The sequence below is a fragment of the Sus scrofa genome, chromosome 7, assembly GCF_000003025.6.
Source record: "Sus scrofa isolate TJ Tabasco breed Duroc chromosome 7, Sscrofa11.1, whole genome shotgun sequence".
Taxonomy (NCBI): domain Eukaryota; kingdom Metazoa; phylum Chordata; class Mammalia; order Artiodactyla; family Suidae; genus Sus; species Sus scrofa.
The window spans coordinates 78249479-78268183 of NC_010449.5; the positions used below are offsets into that span (position 1 = coordinate 78249479).

Here is an 18705-nt window from a genome sequence, read left to right on the forward strand (position 1 = left end):
CTGCTTTCAGACATGTTTTTATTTATTGAACATATTGTAGAACAGAAAATGAAAGATCAGACACCTTATTTTCTAGACCACTGGCAATGAATCTTGCCACCACTATTCGGTGGAAGGCTGGTGGCGGGGGCTGGAGTAGGCGTGTGGGGGTGTCTGGGGGATCCAAAGCAAGGAAAGAAGAGCAGAGCCAGATCTGGGCTACTGGCTTGTAATGATAAAGGACTCATCAAAGTGGACAGGCAAGCCATTTTCACAGGCAACAGCTATGGTTCTGAACCCTGCTGTGGCCCTGTACCCACATGGAGGCCGGTTGGACCCTCCCTTATGCTTGCAAGTGGTAATTTGGAAAGGAGACTTGCTTCTTCTGAAATTGTTGTAAGGCTCTCCATTCTTATCATTACAGATGGCCTTGATATCATTCCTCGTGCCATGAATAAAGGTGTTGACCTCTTTGCAGGGTCTGGTCAGGCCTCGTTGCTTCATTATGCTTTCACAGTATCTGCCATCCCGGCCCTTTGGTTTGGCATCGTAGTGCTGGGTCAGGAAGTGTGTGTACCTGTCTTCATCCTTAGCCAGGCTCAGCGGGGCCAGACCCAGACCCAGCATGAAGACCAACAGCAGGGGGCCCAGCAATATCACCATCTCTTCCAACAAAGGCTCCTGCCAAGGGCAAAAGGAGAAATGGTAGGGGCACTGAACAGCATGGCCCAAGGCGTCTAAAGGGTCAGGGACTTTTCTCTCTGGCAGAGCATTATGAATCAGGTATCCTCCAGCATCTAAATATATCTTTTTTTTCCTTTCCTCATTAGTCTCATGTGTCTCGTCAATCAATTCTTTCGGAATGTCTATTTACAAGTTTCCTAAACACGACATACAGTCCCAATCACTCTTTTTAGCCCTTAGGGTCACTGAGAATTTACCTATCAGTTGCAGCATTACAAAATCCATTCACATTCTTTAATTCATTTATTAACTAATGTACTTATTTATTTTATTATTTTTAAAATTTTATTTATTTATTTTGCTTTTTAGGGCTGCATCTGTGGCATAAGGAAGTTCCCAGGCTAGGGGTCAAATCAGAGCTGTAGCTGCTGCCCTATGCCACAGCCACAGCAACACCAGATCCGAGCCTCATCTGTGACCTACACCACAGCTCATAGCAATGACGGATCCTTTATCCACTGAGCAAGGCCAGGGATTGAACTCGCATCCTCATGGATCTTAGCTAGGTTTGTTAACCACTGAGTCACAAAGGCAACTCCCTTATTTATTTATTTTTGAAACCAAATTTATGTTTACCAAAGGGGAAATGTGGGGGGAGGGATAAATTAGGGAGTTGAGATGGATATATACACTCTACTATACATAAAATAGACAGGTGACAGGACCTATTGTATGTAGCAGAGGGAAATCCACTCAATACTGTGAAATAACATGTATGGGAAAAGAAACTGAAAAGAAATGGATACATGTATACACATAACTGATTCACCCTACTATATGCCTGAAATTAACACAATTTTGTAAGTCAACTATATTCCAGCAAATCAAAAGAAAAGAAAAGAAAGACATATTGGTCTCTGCCCCCAGTTCCCAGCACAGGGCTTCTGAAACATCTATAAATTCCTAAAGATGAGCGCACTTGGAGCATCTTTGGTTCTAATGAGGCAATTGGTGGGTTCCTGGAGGCTCCTGGATGGGAGCTGGTCACTAGAGAGACCAAACTATTAACTAATTTAATAACAAACTTTACACAAACCCCTACTGGGTACCAGCCACTGTGTGAGGTCCTGGAACCCAAAGACCATTAAGACACACCAAATTCCTCCCTAATAGAGGATGTAGCATCCATGGGGAAGGGATGGGAGCAGCAATTTGTTGAGATGAGACTGAGTTAGATAGGAGGGGAGAGATCTGAAGAAGAGGACTTTTAGAGAAACTTGAACCCAGGGAAGAGGGTAATCAGAGAACAGATTCCACGTATCTATCAATCACTCAGTTAACTGTGAAGAGAACAGTGAGAGCAGTTTCAATCTGCACGAAAGGAAGCAGACCGAAGTCCCCATGAAGTAGGTGGTTCTTGGCCAGAGGTGGAATTATTACATCCTGCTTAGAAAGAACAGGGAGGAGCATGGAAGGGTCCACGTAATGCTGGGGAGTGGGTCCAGGGGCAACTCCTATAGAGGACTGGAGGAAGAGGAATTGAAGCTTATTCTAAGGAGCTTTTTGCCTTGGGAATAATTTGGATAATTCTCAGAGAATATTTTCCAGTTTCCCTTGCATACATGCATAGACTGTTTACAACAGGCAAATGGTATTGCTATGTGATTAAACAAACAAATAAATATAAGGCCTTCCTCAAATCAAAGGCCTTATGATTTGCTGTAATGATTTCTTAACAACTTCCTTAAAAGAAGAAACGAGGAAGAGCTGCTCTCATCTCTCAAGAGCTGTCAACTCAAACTAGAATTCACACCTCCCAGGAGTGGTGTGTCAAAGACACTCCCAAAGGGTAAATACTATGCTTTCTCCTGGGGCACAATTTTAACTCAATGAAAGAGAATTAAACAGCCATAGATTATAACAAAACGGAAAACAAATTTCTCATGAGCCACTCAGACTTTATTTCTTATGAAACTCGAAGAGCTGAGAATTGAAAGACATTTGGTGTTTTCAGCAGGTAGTTTCTTACTATACCTTCAGTTCTTTGGAGAAAATCTGGAAGAACAAAGCTTTTAAACCATCGTAGTCCTGCTCTACATTATACCAAATATACATGAATGATCTCACATCCAACAATAACAATCTTTCCACTATAAATTGGAAACTGATTTTTATAATTTTGTTTTTCAAATTGCTCGTCCCTGAGTGACTCATTCAATCTCTCTATCTTTTTTAGGGCCAAATCCGAGGCAAATGGAATTTCCCAGGCTAGGGGTCAAATCGGAGATTCATCTGCTGGCCTACACCACAGCACAGGATCTGAACCAGGTCTTCAACCCACACCATAGCTCATGGTAACACCAGATACTTAACCCACCGAGCAAGGCCAGGGATAGAACCCACATCCTCATGATTACTAGTCAGGGTCGTTACTGCCGAGCCACAAACGAAACTCCCCTAATTTCTTTCTTTTACATGCAGAGATTCCTGGGCTTCGGTGACAGTGCTTGATTCTCAACCTGCTGAGCCATGAGCAAACTACTTATTTAATTTTTTTTTTTTTTTTAATGGCCACACCTGAGGCATATGGAAGTTCCCAGGCTACGGGTTGAATCGGATCTGCAGCCACTGGTCTATATCACAGCCACAGCAACTTGGGATCCAAACTACGTCTGCGACCTATACCACAGCTCACAGCAACACTGGATCCTTAAAACCACTGAGCTTGGAGTTCTCTTGTGGCGCAGTGGGTTAACGAATCGAACTAGGAACCATGAGGTTGCGGGTTCGTTCCCCGTCCTTGCTCAGTGGGTTAAGGATCTAGCGTTGCCATGAGCTGTGGTGTAGGTCGAAGATGTGGCTCGGATCCGAGTTGCTGTGGCTCTGGAGTAGGCTGGCAGCTACAGCTCCGATTCGACCCCTAGCCTGGGAACCCGGATATGCCGTGGGAGCAGCTCAAGAAAAGGCAAAAAGACAAAAAAAAAAAAAACCCAAAAAACAAAAAACCACTGAGCTGGGCCTGGTATCGAATCCAAGTCCTCATGGATACTAGTTGGGTTTTTTTACATGAGCCACAGTAGGACACCTTCATTTCTAATTGGCCATAATTTCTTGGCAGTCACTATACCTACTGAGAAATTTTTAAAATGGGAGAAAAATTTGACCTTCAATTTATTATTAAATGTAATATAATCTTCATGAACCCTAAATTTAAAAATAAATAGTACACTGTCAGGACATTAATTCTTAATTTTTATATTGTGCTGTTCTTGTATAAGCCAATAAACATATTTTCATATTAAATATTTTTGTAGCCCTTAAAGAGGCCACAAATCATAGCACTATAGTGATGCCTACAGTGAGGCTAAACATCCCTGGGAGAACTACTGTGAATCTAGAAAGACAAGAGGAGTTGGGGTTCTTCTGGTTACATGGAAGGCCTATGACAGGGTGAGCAAAGCGATCTTGCTTTCTCATCAGCATTTGGCATTGATCCTTGTCTGTTTCATCGTAACTATAGACAAATTTAGTATACTGCTTAAGAATTACCAAATTATACAATAAGAAATTCTTTTGGTCATTTCTCAACACTGAAATAAATAAATAGTAGCTAAAAAGATTTCCATTAAGCACATAAAAATACAATGTGTAACAGAAGCATCAAAAGTGTGTTCTTGGGAGAATAGCAAGAAAGTGGTACACAGGATTTCCTGTTGTGGCTCAGTGGGTTAGAACCCAATTGATATCCATGAGGATGAGGGTTCAATCCCTGCCTTGCTCAGTGGGTCCGGAGTTGCCCTGAGCTGTGGTGTAGGTCGCAGACTCGGCTCGGATCTGGTGTGGCTGTGGCTGTGGCATAGACTGGCAGCTACAGCTCTGATTCAACCCCTAGCCTGGGAACTTCCATATGCCACAGGCGTGGCCCTAAAAAGCAAAAAATAATAATAATTTTAAAAAGGAAGATAGAAAGTGGTACAAAATCGGGAGCGAAGAGCCACCCCTAAAAGGATAACAAGTATTCCTACATGGCTGCTGCTGCAACACAGCTGCTGGGCTGCCATGCTACCTATTTGCCGAGTTCTTCATATTTACATCGTTACATGTTTGCATCTCCAGGATGGGTTTTCTCTTTGTAGTTTTTTGAAAGACAAAGTTTTGTTGAATTTTCATCAATTAAGTCTCTTGCTCTGCAATGAACAAATATCGCCTTCTAACATCAAAGGCAATTGTAAAATGACAGGCTCTCAAGGTTGGAAGGATCCCTAAAGGTCACACAGTGAAGACCTGTCTGCCAGAAGCCAGAATTCCAGAGCTCAGAAATCAGCAAGTAGAACCTGAGTTGGTAGTACCCAAAAGGGTCGTTAGGTGGCAGTGGTGGATAGGAATGTTGCCAGTGTCGTCCAAGCTGTAGAGGAAACTGGGTTCTTGTAGATGCTAGTACTGCACAGGGAGGGGATATTGCTGTTGACCAAAAAGAGTGTGAGTTGGCAGACCTGTTTAGAGTCTCTGTCCAAACACTCTATGCTTTAGATATTAAGACCAAAGACACCTCACAAGATACAAGTGTCAAAGCAAAAGTCACAAAGCTTAGGATATGTCCCCAAGGACATCACAAAATAAAGATTGACCTCTTATCAGATTTCATGGGTGCCATTCCCAAACCATTATTCATGTGATCTTTAGCAAACAATTACCTGTTTATTTATCAGTGTTTCCTACTGGTACAAAATTTACAGGAGGGTAGAGTTCCTATTATTCATCTTGAATCATAGTGCCTGCCTCACAATAGATCCACAATAGCAATTTTTTAAATGATCGAGTTCATTTTCCTTTCCAGGCCTAACTTTGTTCATATAGAAAGTGAAGGTAGTAGACCCTTCAATAGCTCAGCTGGTAGAGTGGAGGACTGTAGTGGTGATAAATTACTGTCATCCTTAGGTCACTGGTTTGAGTCCGGCTCGAAGGAGGTGATTATATTTTGGAGCTCCCGGCCTGGCGCAGCAGGAACAAATCCGACTAGGAATCCTGAGGTTTCGGGTTTGATCCCTGGCTTTGCTCAGTGGGTTAAGGATCTGGTGTTGCTTTGAGCTGTGGCATAGACCAGCACCTGTAGCTCCGATTAGACCTCTAGCCTGAGAACCTCCACATGCCATGGGCATGGGTCTAAAAAGCAAAAATAAAAGTTGCTAGCTCTAAGTGTGAAGGTTCCCATGATTCATGACAGCCTTTCTAGTTTCACCAGCAAAAGTTCAGTGACCATGGGAACTGTAAAGCTAAGTTTGTATAAGTTTAGTTGGTGACACAAGGCACTAGCTGGAAGAAAGAGATGATAGGATGACCTGGAGCCCAGTCTCACTGATAGTATCATCCCTTAAGGCTTGGTGTGTGAGCCAAGCCCACACCACCTCTAGTTAAGGCATTGCACTGAACCTACTTCAGGGCTTTGCATCCTAAAAAGCCACTTGCTCTTTGGGAGGTTGAAGGTCCTCATGTCCCTTTACCTAGGGAGGTAAAGGAGTGTCTTTGTTCCTGATTTACAGAATTTGCACGTTCATTCTGTAACAACTCTGCTGTTTGCTCAGGCTTGTTGTAATCCTGACTCCCTAAGACATCCAGAAACCAAATCGCAGCAAGTACACACCACAGCCACCACTATCTAACACCTGCTCCCCCACTCAAAACTTCCTCACTCATATATTCAGTTCTCAATTCCACCCCCCCCCCCAAGAGAGGTGAAATGGAATTGGGAGAAAACAAATAAGGGACATTATTTGCAGTGTAGAAGTGAATCTCTTGTTAGGCCAAGAGAGTAGAGCCTTGCATTTGGTCAAGGATGCTCAAATTCATTTACACATATCCTTCTAGACCTAAGCACTTAACTGTCAGTGAAATTTGTTCCAACTCTTCTTTAGACTAATTTTTTCCTTTGTCTTAAACCAATCTCTCAGTCTTTACAAAAATTAACATTATCTTCCTCTCCCTGCCAGCAATATTTTGTATTCAAGGGATCTGTCACTTTATGTACCAGAGGGATGCGATAAGAGACTCAACTGTTTATGATGAGTGACTATGGTTAGAATTTCCATAAATATAGCTTCACACTTTGATATGTTCTAGGGCAATATGCCCCCCAAATGAAAGCATTACCCCAATGTGTATTCCTCCCTTTTTTTTCTTGCCTTCTTTCTTCTCTTCAACCTGCCACTGTACTTTCTTTTGACTTTGAATGTGTTCCACTTTGTTTTTAGAGAGCACTCAAAACTTTCTTAAGGAAAGAAATTAGCAGAGAAAGTTATGAAAAAACAGAGCTGAAAATATTTACCTTCTGTTTCTTTTTTGCCCTTTTTAAGGGCTGCACCTGCAACAGATGGAGGTTCCCAGGCTAGGGATCAAATTGGAGCTACAGCCGCTGGCCTACACCATAGCTCAGCAATGCTGGATCTGAGCCGCATCTGTGACCCACACCACAAGTCATGACAATGCCTGAACCTTAACCCACTTATCGAGGCCAGGGATTGAACCTGTTACGGGTTGCATTTGTTTCTGCTGCGCCACAACAGGAACTGCTGTTTCTTTTCTTGTTGAAACATATACAATGCTGAAGATGCCCTGCAGCAAATGGCTTTCCCAAATCTTTGCAGATTTTATTATAACCTAGGAACACCTCCTAAATCTCCACTTGCTCCTAGTCTTGCTAATTTCCCTTTAGCTCTATATAGGATATCCCAAAAGAACTGTTTTCTTTTTTTCGGCCGCCCCTTGGCATATGGAGTTTCTGGGCCAGGGATCAGATCCAAGCCTCAGTTGCTACCTGAGCTACAGCTACAGCAACAAAGGATCCTTAAGCTACAGTGCCCAGCCAGGGATTGAACCTGTGTCTCAACACTCCCAAGACACCACTGATCCCTTTGTGCCACCATGGGAAATCCTAAAAGAAATGTTTTCATTTTAAACTTTGGATTCTAACTCATTTTCTTCTTAATTCATGAGCTTTGGTATAGAGGCTTTAAAAGGTGGGAAATCGTTTCATTGAAATGGATGGACAGCTAGAAATAGTGTATAAATATAAATACATAGCTTACCCCGGAGGAAGAATCTTACAAAAATCTGGGAGTTTCCCTCCAAGTGAAGAGAGGTTCCAGCTGTTTGTTCCTGGAGATGGGTTCCAGCTGTGTGAACCCAGAGGCTCTTCCTGGTTCTGATTATATAATGATCAGATGAATAGGGTGGAGAGATTAGATCTAAAAATACCCAATCCTGGCAGAGACATGAAAACTAAGGACACTGCTCTTGGACGAACAAAAAGAGTCATTCACCTCTTCCCTGGACATGATTAGGTCAACTATTAATACACCTGAATGGATTAGAGACTTGTTCTAGGAGGGAAAGTTTGGGAAACATGGCCTTTGCCCCAAAGTTGTCTTTTTCTGATGTCCATGACTCTTACTCTTGCCCAGGACAGGACCAAGATTTCATTATTCGCATGCAGTGGTCTGGATCCTGAAGATGTGGTTTCCTCATGTCAGCTCCAAGAGTTGCTTTGGAAGAAGCCTGCAGAGTGAAATGGGGGTCTCCCAGCAGGATGGTGTACCACTATACTATTTACTGACTTTTTTTTTTTTTTTTTTTGCTTTTTAGGACCACACCCGAGACATATGGAAGAGATCGAATTGGCGTTGCAGCTGCTAGCCTACACCACAGCCACAGCAACACAGGATCCTTCACCCGATGAGCGAGGCCAGCGATTGAACTGGCATCCTCATGGATTCTAGTCAGGTTCATTAACCACGGGGCCATGATGCGGATATAATTTGGTTTCATGAAAGGGTGCTAAGTAGGTTTCTCAGAACCAGGAAAGCACTTCCAAAGAAGGTTATGTGACAGCTGTTAGAACCCTGTCCCTGACTTCAACCTCCCAGCTACTAATCCTTAGAAGTATCCTCATATTTCCTGGGCCTTTTATCCTTACCTGTCCACAAATGACTGACTGTGAGCACTCAATCTTCTGTTCCTTGTAACACACTTGTAAAATCGATTATCTCCTCCATCGATGTAACACTGACATTTTATCCACTCACAAAGTGGATCCATTGCCTGCCTCCACTTAAAAAAAAAAAAAAAAATTTTTTTTTTTTTATCTCAGTTCCCAGATTAGGCTGCAGTGGTAAAAGCATGAGCCCTAAGCACTATATCATCAGGAAACTCCCTAGCCTCTAATTTTAGAGTTATGCAGTAGTGTTGAGAGGCAGCCTTCAGCCTCTGAATACAGTGGCATCCTTTTTCTGTCTCTAGGATTTCACTTGGCAGCCTTTGGAGATTTTGCAAACTGCCCACAAGAGCTGACAATGCCAAAAGCAAGTTAGGTGAACAGTGAATGATTGCTTTCATTCTAACTGTTTTTCTTTTCCCTGTAGCACAATGAGGTTATGATGAAATAGAAAAGAAGATTTTGGACAAAAAAAAAAAGAGAGATAGAGAAAGCTTAACTATTTCATTAAAATTCATTTAAGCGCTTATTCAAAATACTTATAATGAGGAATTACAGTCAACCCTCCATATCCACAGGTTCCCCATCCTTGGATTCAATTGACCACGGGGAGAAAATATTTGAAAAAAATTTCCAGAAAGTTCCAAAAAGCAAATTTTTAAAATTTGTGGTGCCCCGGCAACTATTTACATAGCGTTAACATTGTATTAGGTATTATAAGAAATCTAGAAATGATTTAAAGAGGAGGGAGGATTGTACAGATTATATACAAATACTATGACATTTTATTTAAGAGACTCGAGCATCGGATTTTGGTAAACTTGGGGGGGGGGTCCTGGAATTAATCCCCCTAATATTGAGGGATGACCACCTAGTCTATTAATGAATGTCAGTAACTTTAATAGATGTGAAGTACTGCCAATTTTTAAAAATGCTCACATATAAACTTTTTTTGGACATGCATCTCTTTTTTAAGACATATAGGTCCTCATGGGCCTCTGCTTTCCAATTGTTTGAAAAAGCCACTGTTGACATGTCTTCACATCACAGGAAACCTGAGGGGGTCTCCCAGCTCATAGGACTATATACTTGCCCACACCTAAGTGTCACCTCTAATTCCTTATAAATTTCAGTGGGGATCTGGGCAACATACTATTACTCTGCTGCTTTTTAAAACACAGTTCTAGGGTTAAATATTGTGTCCAAACTCAATATTTTCAAACTGTGCAGTCTTATCTTCCCAAAGTAGTGTATTACTCACTTTACCATCTTTCCCTGCAAATATAGGACCCCAAAGCGTTAAGTATTAACTGCAAAGTTAGGTGAGGCTCCTCTTCTCTCCTCAAATCAAGCTATTTGGAAACCCAAGTGTATGTGAGCACAGCAAAAGCCAATCAACTGCCTTTCCCGAAAATCTCATGTATTTTTTAAATGTTCTGACAGCTTGATCTTGAAAGCCATCTCCCTTTTCCTGAAATGTTTTTCTGCCTCTGCTTCAAGCCAATGGTTTCCCTGCACATGGACACAGGAAGCATGGGTTCTCCTTCTAAGGTCTCTAGTGTTCCTGTACTTTTCCCTTTATACAGAGTACATACATTTAATTAAGACTAATTATAATAATTGACGCTGGAGTTCCTTTTGTGGCTCAGTGGGTTAAGGACTGAGACATAGTCCCTCTGAGGACGTGAGTTCAGTTCCTGGCCTTGCTCAGTGGGTTAAGGATCCATGGGCCTCAGCTGTAGTTCCAATTGGACCCCTAGCCCGGGAACTTCCATATGCGGCAGGTGTGGCCATGAAAAGAAAAAGAAAAATTAGGTGGCAGAGGGAAGGTGTTAATCTCTAAATTCCTTTATAATTCTAACACTTTTCAGGTCTATAATCAGGAAACTTATTTAGTTACAAAAGTAATGGTTAAAAGCGGATGAAGCCCATATGGAAAGAAGGATCATACCTCCACCTCCAGGAAGTGGGGGACATTATTGATTGAGGGAGGACAGGGACGAAGTCCTGCTGACATGCCTAAATTTCCAAAGACAAACATGAAACATTCAGTTTTCAACAAACTCTGGACTCTGTACCGAATGGCTCTTTCCCAGTCATGTCAGGGTGTTTTTCTGAGAACAGTTGTTTACAGAGATGGTTCTTTGCTCAAATACAGATTAAATTAAAACTAAAGAGGGGCTTCGCCAGTCTACAGGGGTCTGTTTTCTTGGCCATCTACTTTATGAATCACACTGGCAAAAGCTTCCAGCAATAACTTGACCAACTTCCCTTGTTTTGCCTGCTTGTATCCTCACATCTGCTCAAGAGCCAGAGCCAGTCCTCTTTTCCTGGAGTGATTTTCCCAATCCTCTCTGGCAAACTATAGTTCTTTCCCACATACCTTCTTTCATATGAGTCATGTTACCAACATCCCATAGTCAGAATAAGCAGAGGGGCATCAGAGAATGTCACCCCCTATTTTACAGATGAGGAAACTGAGGACCAAAGACAGAACATGTTTTGCTCAGTGAACATCTGCAGTTCCAAGGCTAGAAACTTCCCTGTGCACCACACAGCTTTCATATTCCACACTAGTAATTTAGAGGAAATCAAAGTTAATTTTAAAGGTGCCAGTGAAAAAGTTTCAGTTTAAGGGAAAACTACTTTGGATACAACCATATATTCCAAAAATATTTTACTCTCTCTCTACCTGTGTTGCTTGAAATAAAGTGTCTTACCCTTCTGCACTAACTAGTGAGGAGCTTTGTAGTTAAGTAGCTCTTTGAATAGCGGTGGCTGCTTCTGGGAAGTTTGCCATTTGCTATTCAGCTCATTAAGTCACTTGGGTCTCTAGCGATTACATTCATGATCACATTATAAGGTTCCTAAGGACAGGTCTTGGCTCTGTTGGGGAAGAGAACATTTTCTTTTTTTGTTTATTTTTTTTGTTTTTTTATCTTTTCCAGGTCCGCACCCACAGCATATGCAAGTTCCCATGCTAGGGGTCTAATCGGAGCTGTAGCTGCAGGCCTAAGCCACAGCCACAGCAAGGCCAGATCTGAGCTGCATCTGTGACCTACACCACAGCTCATGAAACTCCGGATCCTTAACCCACTGAGTGAGGCCAGGGATTGAACCTGCGTCCTCGTGAATACTAGTCAGATTTGTTTCCACTGCAACACAAGGGAAACTGGGAGAACATTTTCTTCTACCCTTCCAGGTTCTTCTGGCTGGTCTAAGAATCAAACTGACAGGAGACAGATTAACAACAGAAGATCGAACAGATGTTTAATGATATGTATACATCAGAGAGAGAGGAAAACTTAAAAACTTGCCAAAATGGCACAAACTCTATTTAAATTCCACCCTCAGCTTTAAAAAAAAAAAAAAAAAAAAAAAAAGAGAGAGAGAGAGAGAAGAGTCACTTATGGGAGGTTACTAGGAAAAGCAGAGTAAACAAGGGTAGGGTAGTTATGCAAACTTAAGTCTTTGCCTCCTCCAGCTGGCAAGAGTTTGCAGATTTGGTCATCCTCTCTCTTCCTGGTACAGAGAGGGAGACACCCTTACAAATGGAGATTTCCCTTATAAATGTAAATGTTTCTTACAAAAGAGTAACATACTAAGTTTCAGGATTTTTTCCCTTGTCTGCTGTTTCTTAGAAGAATAACCAGCTTAAAATAATGTGCCAAAGAGACATTTGGGAGGGGTGGTGGCAAATTCTGCTCTCCTACAGCTCATTTGAGGTTTTCCCAAGCCCCCGAAAGGTGCTAAAACTGTTTTTACTGTCCTTCCTAAATAAGCCCGGTGTTGTTACCATTTGATGTGCCGTCGCAGAGTAAGAAAGCTGAGGATCTCAAAGTTCCAGTAAGAAAGCTTAGAGAAGAGGCTGTTGCCAAAACGTCTCAAGGAATTTCACAACTGGGTTGGGTAAGGGCAAGGAGACAAAGGAGTAAACAGAAAACGAAAACAAGAATTATGCTCCAAAAACGACAAGGCTTGTTTCATAAACCTGGTTATCAACTTGGGTATCAAGCAAAGGATCCTTAGTCGTGACAAGGTGCGGGCCTCCCCGGATTTCCCTTCGGTTCACCAATTCTGGGGTCCCCCACTGAGCCCATGTTCTGGGCAATAGGCAGTCACGCTGGCGGCTCCACTCAGCTGCGGAAAACAGGCATCGGAGTAGGAATGTGGAATCTCTAACTCTTCAAAAACAAGACTTACCTTCCTTCCCATTCCTTCGCTCCTCCAGTTGGGTTCCTCAAACGCCTCGCCAGAAAGCGCCACACTGCCTCTGCTAAGCCCAAACGCCCGGGATAAACCTACCAAAAAGGAGAAGGAGGAAGAGCAGAGGAGCAGGAGTGTAAACCCACCTCGGCCTCGGAACAAGTCTGCAGAAAAGGGCAGGACCGTGGAAAGAGCAGCTTTTGTTTTTCACCCGCTTCTTCCTCCCGGTAAAGACGTTGGGCAGTCGGTAGAAACGCAAAGGTGCAAAGAGGCGAGGAGGGTCGGAGGGCGAGCCTTTTGTAGTTGGGACCTCGCCCTATCTCTCCCGGGAAGTGAGGCCCCTCCTTCCAGTACCCGCCTCCCAAGCAGAAAAGCAGACTTCTGAAGCAGCCCCCTCACCAGGCGGAGCGGGTGTGTTCCTGCCTGGCTGGGGAGCGAGCCTGGACATCCGAGTCCCACGCTCAGCGGCCGCAAGGACACGGCCTCCGGGGACCCTGGCCCCTGCTCTTGGGATCAGCGAGAGTCCAGGCAGTTTCATCTGGCACAGGCCATCAGCCACACCTACAATGTGTTCGATCAGTGTATCTCTATTTTGTAGAATAGTTCATAAGTGCTAGAAAGTTTGTACAAAACTGAACTTTCCAGCAGTTCCCAAAGAGTGGGGGTATATTTTTTTAAAAAAAGCAGTTGGGCTCGTCCGGGATTTGAACCCGGGACCTCTCGCACCCAAAGCGAGAATCATACCCCTAGACCAACGAGCCGCTGTGGCTAAATGCTGCGCACATTTTCTCAGAATCTCATTTTTCCTTCAGCAGTTGGCGGAACCCTCTGGAGATTTTTCTGCTGTGACATTTACTTTTGGTTTTGCTTAGCTCTTCCCTCTTCATGAAACCTCAGGTCTGACTCTGATTCTATTCTCCTCGATTCACATCCTGGACTCCTCCAGATGACAGATGGGATTAGAAGAGGCAGCTTTTCAGACGTCAGGCCACAGCTCTGAGCTCCAACAAGCCCTGCCCAGAGGAATCTAGCCTTGAGCTCCAGCCTGCGAGTAGGCTGAAGAGAACCGACTGGGAGCTTGAGAGGCCCGAGCTGGGGTCATTTGCAAGACTGTAGGGTCCTGAGCCCGGACAGACGCGCGGGATGTATATATGTCGGGCTGCTACTACGTCGAACAAGTACAAAATCCTAGGAGTAGGACTGATGGGCATCAAATACGGGGAATCAGTATTTTGATCTGCTGGAAGTGAGCCAGTCTGCTGCTGATTTCGAAAGTCCAGTCCCCTCGCGGTTTCCCTCAATCAAATGTTCCATTTCCCCACACCTTTGCTAAAATTGCTACCTTAGTCTGAAATTCTCCAAGGCTCATCCCAATTCACGTCAAATCCCATTTCTCTTTCAGCTCAAAATATTTTTGCGGAACTGTGAAAATCTATAACCAGCTGAAAAAAATTGAAAGAGCCTCCTCCCCCGCATCAACGTATGTGTGTATAACGTGAACAAAGGTCTTATGAGTTGGTCTGGCAAATTAGAGTCAGGGGGGCGTGCAGGACATACATACTCTGTGCCAACGAGAGGTCTCGGGTAAGAAACCGAGTGCAGTGACTTGACTTGTTCTGTGAAAACCCCAAAACATCATCCCTCCTTCGAGCCGGAATCGAACCAGCGACCTAAGGATGACTACACCAGGAAGTACTACAGTCCTCCGCTCTACCAGCTGAGCTATCGAAGGAAGGTTGAAACACTGTTTTTAGAATTCTGTATTGAGGACATCGATAAACAAAGGCCAGTGAGTAATGGCCCACTAGTCGCGGGGGAGTGGATCCTACGGAGCAGTCAGCTTGGGAGAAATTCTTGCATCCACAGTTCTGGGGGCAGCCCCTCTGGAGCTGGATTCTCCTGCTTCACGGACGGGTTTTTAGGTAGGGCCAACCAGTGGGCTCTTTTAAGTAGGGCCAACCAGTGCATCTCGAGGCTGTTTCTGGATGGGGTAATTTGCTCGCCCCCGGCTACTGTTTTCACGTAGTTTGCAGCCCTGGACCTCCTTGGCCAGATGTGCGTCAAAATCGGGAGGGATCACCCGGGCATCAGATAACTAGGGGCTAAGGCTGTGGGACACACTGTTCAGATCGCGCAACTGCGAGCCAGGGGAAAGGATGGGTCTCGGAGCTCGAGCCTGGGCCTGTCATTTCCTCACTTCTGTGCTCTCCTCCCAATGCAGGAGCGTTTGCAAAAGCGAGCTTCTTCTTTCTTCCGCTTACGAGTCCTCAGAGTAGGGGACGGAGAGGATGTGATGTACAATACATAAGGCCAAGCCCAATGTTGCAATGAGAATTGACTCTTGGAGAAAATATTTAAAGGTTTTTCAAAGAGGAAGCCACAGTTTCTTTGAGACAGTAACGAATTTAGTGACTCAAGTCTCGACTCTAATTTTTCCGCTGGGATACTGAAGAGCTCGAAAACCCATTGAAGCGTGAAACCTCGGACACCCTACAATCTTTGGGACGCCTAAACGCTGCTCTCTCTCCCTTAGGGGAGGGGACCTTGTTCTGGGCTCCGACTCTGGCAGTCCTGAGGGTTCTTGCTGTGTGTCCACATAGCCAAGGCGTCAGCGGTTTGTAGCAGACTCCGCCACAACCCAGGCATCAATGTAGCCCTTGCGCATTAGTACCGGAACCTAGTTCAGCTCGGGAAGTCTGGGCAATGGTGAGAAGGTAGAATTACCAGAATTTCTGCAGAGATTAAGTGGCTGCTGAGAATCCTTTAAAACAATAAGAAACACAAAGTAGGCCCCAGCGAGATTTGAACTCGCGACCCCTGGTTTACAAGACCAGTGCTCTAACCCCTGAGCTATAGGGCCTCGTGAACAGATACTTTATCTCTTTCTCGGAAAAGGAACTCTTTTATGGGGGGGGCTTTATTAGCGTTTTTGCATGTGCAAAGCAAATAAAACCTGAACGTCGTTTCAATTTACTTCCCAATTATTGAAACTCAGTTTGTAGGCTTTTGCCCAATATGGCAGGGCGGTGCTGGAGGTGATAGTGATAGAAACCACCACCACTATTTTAAGATTACTGAAATCTGCCCAATCTGACACAGTCTAAAGCAGTGAAAGCTTTTCGCCCACACATTCTTGCAGATTGTGTAAATTAAAAAGGGAGACTCGGCATAGAGGAACTTGCCAACCACAGATCTCGGAGATAAAGCCTGGACATCTGCATTTGATTTTCTCCTTGACTCAAGCCATCCAATGACATGCAACCATCTGCCTTGAGTTCCTTAGACTAGGGACCTCTACAGCTCCAGTCTCGGTGCAGAGCAGGCACTCATTACTTCGCTGTTTAATTCATCCCTTCATTCAATAAACAATGGACCCAATTCTGGGCTAGGCTCTGAACTTAGGAAATAGGCATGCAGCTATGGTCTCTACCTGGAAATCACTGTCTTAGTCTTGTATAATAAAAGAACTTTAGTTTTCAGGAAAGAGAACAATGACAGGTAGCTGTGATGGGGCTGTGGACAGTGCCAAGGTTCACAAGCATACAAAGGGAGCCATCACAGAGGCAGGCCTTAAGGAAGGGATGGGACTTTAGCTGCGTTTTGAAGAAAGGTTATGATGTATACAGGTTTGGGGGCATGGTGATCCCTGGTAGAAAAATATTTATGAGCCAAGTTGAAGAGAGAGACCTAGGCACTTAAGCCGCCAAGGCAGAATCCTGGCTGGGGCAGATGCCGGCTCTTGTGGGAATGAGGGAAAGTAAGACAGGATAGCAGCCTACCAAGACATTTCTGAAATGAAGGTACACCCTTTACAAATTGCACGTGGAAATTCACCAAGTACGGATATGCAGAACGAATTGAAGGGAAGAGAAACCTGAGTCAAGGGGATATCAGAGATTGGCCATGGTGCAGATCCTCAAACATAAAGTGCAGGGGAGTAATAGTCATGGGATTGGAAAGGAGAGAATGAATGAGAGCGATACAGGTTAGACAGTCTACTGAACTTAGACATGAATAGAGAAGAAATAAGAGAAAATAAAGAGGAAAGAGTCAGGGAGGATTCTCAAATATCATACTTGTAAAAGCAATATGATAGAGGAAAAAAAATCTAAAGGAGAGATGGGTGTCTGAGAAGGCAGAGGGGTGAATAAGAGCTAGGATTTAGGTAGGCTGAATTTGAGGTGTGGACGGAGGATATCGGAGTTTAGACAGCCAGGAAACTCTGTCTAGCATTCTGCAGACTGATAGATCAAGGTTAGATCAAATTACATCAGTCATTCATTGAGTTAGAGCCTCTAAAACTATATGCTCTTGAAGGAAGAGAGTGAAAAAGAAAACAGCAGACACCTGAAAACTTGAGCTTTCTGAATAGCCCTGTTGCAGGCATCTGTCCTGTGAGTGAGTGTCCAACATTTCTTAAACATGGCCTTACTTTTTGTAATTTCACATGTTATTCTAAGTCTGTCCTAGAAAACTTGCTTTCCCACCTGGCAGCTGAGAGTAGTAGGCATGTAACCCAGGTCCACCCATCAGATGCATCCAGGGAAGATTTCAATTTAGAAATATAAAACAGGAATAAATAATCCTGATATCCCATATTTTTCCAATGGTGAAGGTGTGATGTTCTTGAGTTTGGATTTCTTAAGTCTATAGATTGTATCTTCCATTCTGGAAAATTCTCAGCCATATATCTATTAAAATTAAATGTTGCTTTTGCTCTGTTTTTCCTTCTCCATTTATGAAATTGGAGTTAAACATATATTAGACCTTCCCACTCTGTCCTCCATTTCTTTTTACCTCTTTCCATATTTTCTGTCCTTTTGTCTTTCCATGTTGCATTCTTACTCATTTTCCACTAATTTTCTCTGCAGCTGTGTTTAATCACCCACTGAGTCGATTGTAATTGTAAACTAATTATAAACTGTAATTTTCAATTCTAGAAGTTCTATTTGCTTCTTTTTCTAACCTACTAAACGAAATTTTGTAGTTTCCTATTCCTTGCAGGTTTTTGCCAGCTTTTCTTTTATCTTTTTAAAGTAATAATTATAGTTGTTTTATTCCCTGTAACTCATAATTCTGCATTATGCCATCTGTTGCTTTGGTTGAGTCTTATTTATGTCACTTTTTTCCCCCGTGTAATTGATCATCTGAGTGTGTACTGCTCAATATTTTGCAGAATTATAATGCAGTGAATTTCCAAGGTCAGGCTGAAGTGTCTTCCTGAAAAAAAAAAAAATTGTATGGCTTTTGTTTCTCATATATACTCTGATGCTTTTAAGAAGATTTCATCAGGAGTTCCCGGCATGCGGTGGTTAACGAATCCCACTAGGAACCATGAGGTTGTGGGCTCGATCCCTGGCCTTTCTCAGTGGGTTAAGGATCCGGTGTTGCCGTGAGCTGTGGTGTAGGTTGCAGACTTGGCTCGGATTCCACGTTGCTATGTGTCTGGCGTAGGCCGGCGGCTGCAGCTCCAATTCGACCCCTAGCCTGGGGACCTCCATATGCCTCAGGGTGCAGCCCTAAATAGACAAAAAAAAAAAAAAAAAAGAATCACCTAAATATTAGACTCAAAAACCATAAATGTTAGACTTAAAACTATAAAACCAGAAGAAAACATGGAGGGAAAGGCTTTCAACATTGGTTTGAGCAATGATTTTTTTTTTTGCATATGACACCAAAAGCACAGGCAACAAAAGCAAGCGGGATTGCATCAAATTAAAAAATTTCTGTACATCAAAAGAAACAGTCAATAGAGTGAATATTTTCTACTAAATGGAGGAAAATATTAGTAAGCCATATATCTACTAAGGGATTAATATTTAAAACATATTTCAAGAACTCGGAGTTCC

The 18705-nt window shown here is 43.3% G+C and overlaps 1 protein-coding gene and 3 non-coding genes across 5 annotated transcripts; all 4 read right to left on the bottom strand.

Annotated features, from left to right (window-relative positions):
- ANG (angiogenin) lies at window positions 1-13368 on the bottom strand. Of its 2 annotated transcripts, XM_021098367.1 has the most exons (3): window positions 13256-13368; window positions 12854-12951; window positions 1-660 (listed from the first exon to the last, which is right to left on the bottom strand). In XM_021098367.1, the coding sequence occupies exons 1-3, from the start codon at window positions 13302-13304 to the stop codon at window positions 199-201; spliced, it is 609 nt and encodes a 202-aa protein (XP_020954026.1). In that variant the 5' UTR covers window positions 13305-13368; the 3' UTR covers window positions 1-198. The 2 variants fall into 2 exon arrangements, with proteins under 2 accessions (XP_020954026.1, NP_001038038.1); NM_001044573.2 differs by lacking the exons at window positions 12854-12951; window positions 13256-13368 and having other exon boundaries at window positions 198-662.
- On the bottom strand, window positions 13546-13617 carry TRNAP-UGG. The gene has a single exon. It is a non-coding gene; the product is annotated as a tRNA-Pro (tRNA).
- On the bottom strand, window positions 14499-14588 carry TRNAY-GUA. The gene is given in 2 exon segments: window positions 14499-14534; window positions 14552-14588. It is a non-coding gene; the product is annotated as a tRNA-Tyr (tRNA).
- Window positions 15644-15716, bottom strand: TRNAT-UGU. Its single transcript has one exon. It is a non-coding gene; the product is annotated as a tRNA-Thr (tRNA).

Bases quoted from the DNA above. Each gene is read 5' to 3' on its own strand.
- ANG (XM_021098367.1), bottom strand. From the start codon at position 13,304: ATGTCCAGGCTCGCTCCCCAGCCAGGCAGGAACACACCCGCTCCGCCT. The intron at 12,952-13,255 runs GTGAGGGGGCTG...CCTTTTTGGTAG, and splicing joins GAACACACCCGCTCCGCCTG to GTTTATCCCGGGCGTTTGGG. The intron at 661-12,853 runs GTAAGTCTTGTT...TGCCCTTGGCAG, and splicing joins GCGAAGGAATGGGAAGGAAG to GAGCCTTTGTTGGAAGAGAT.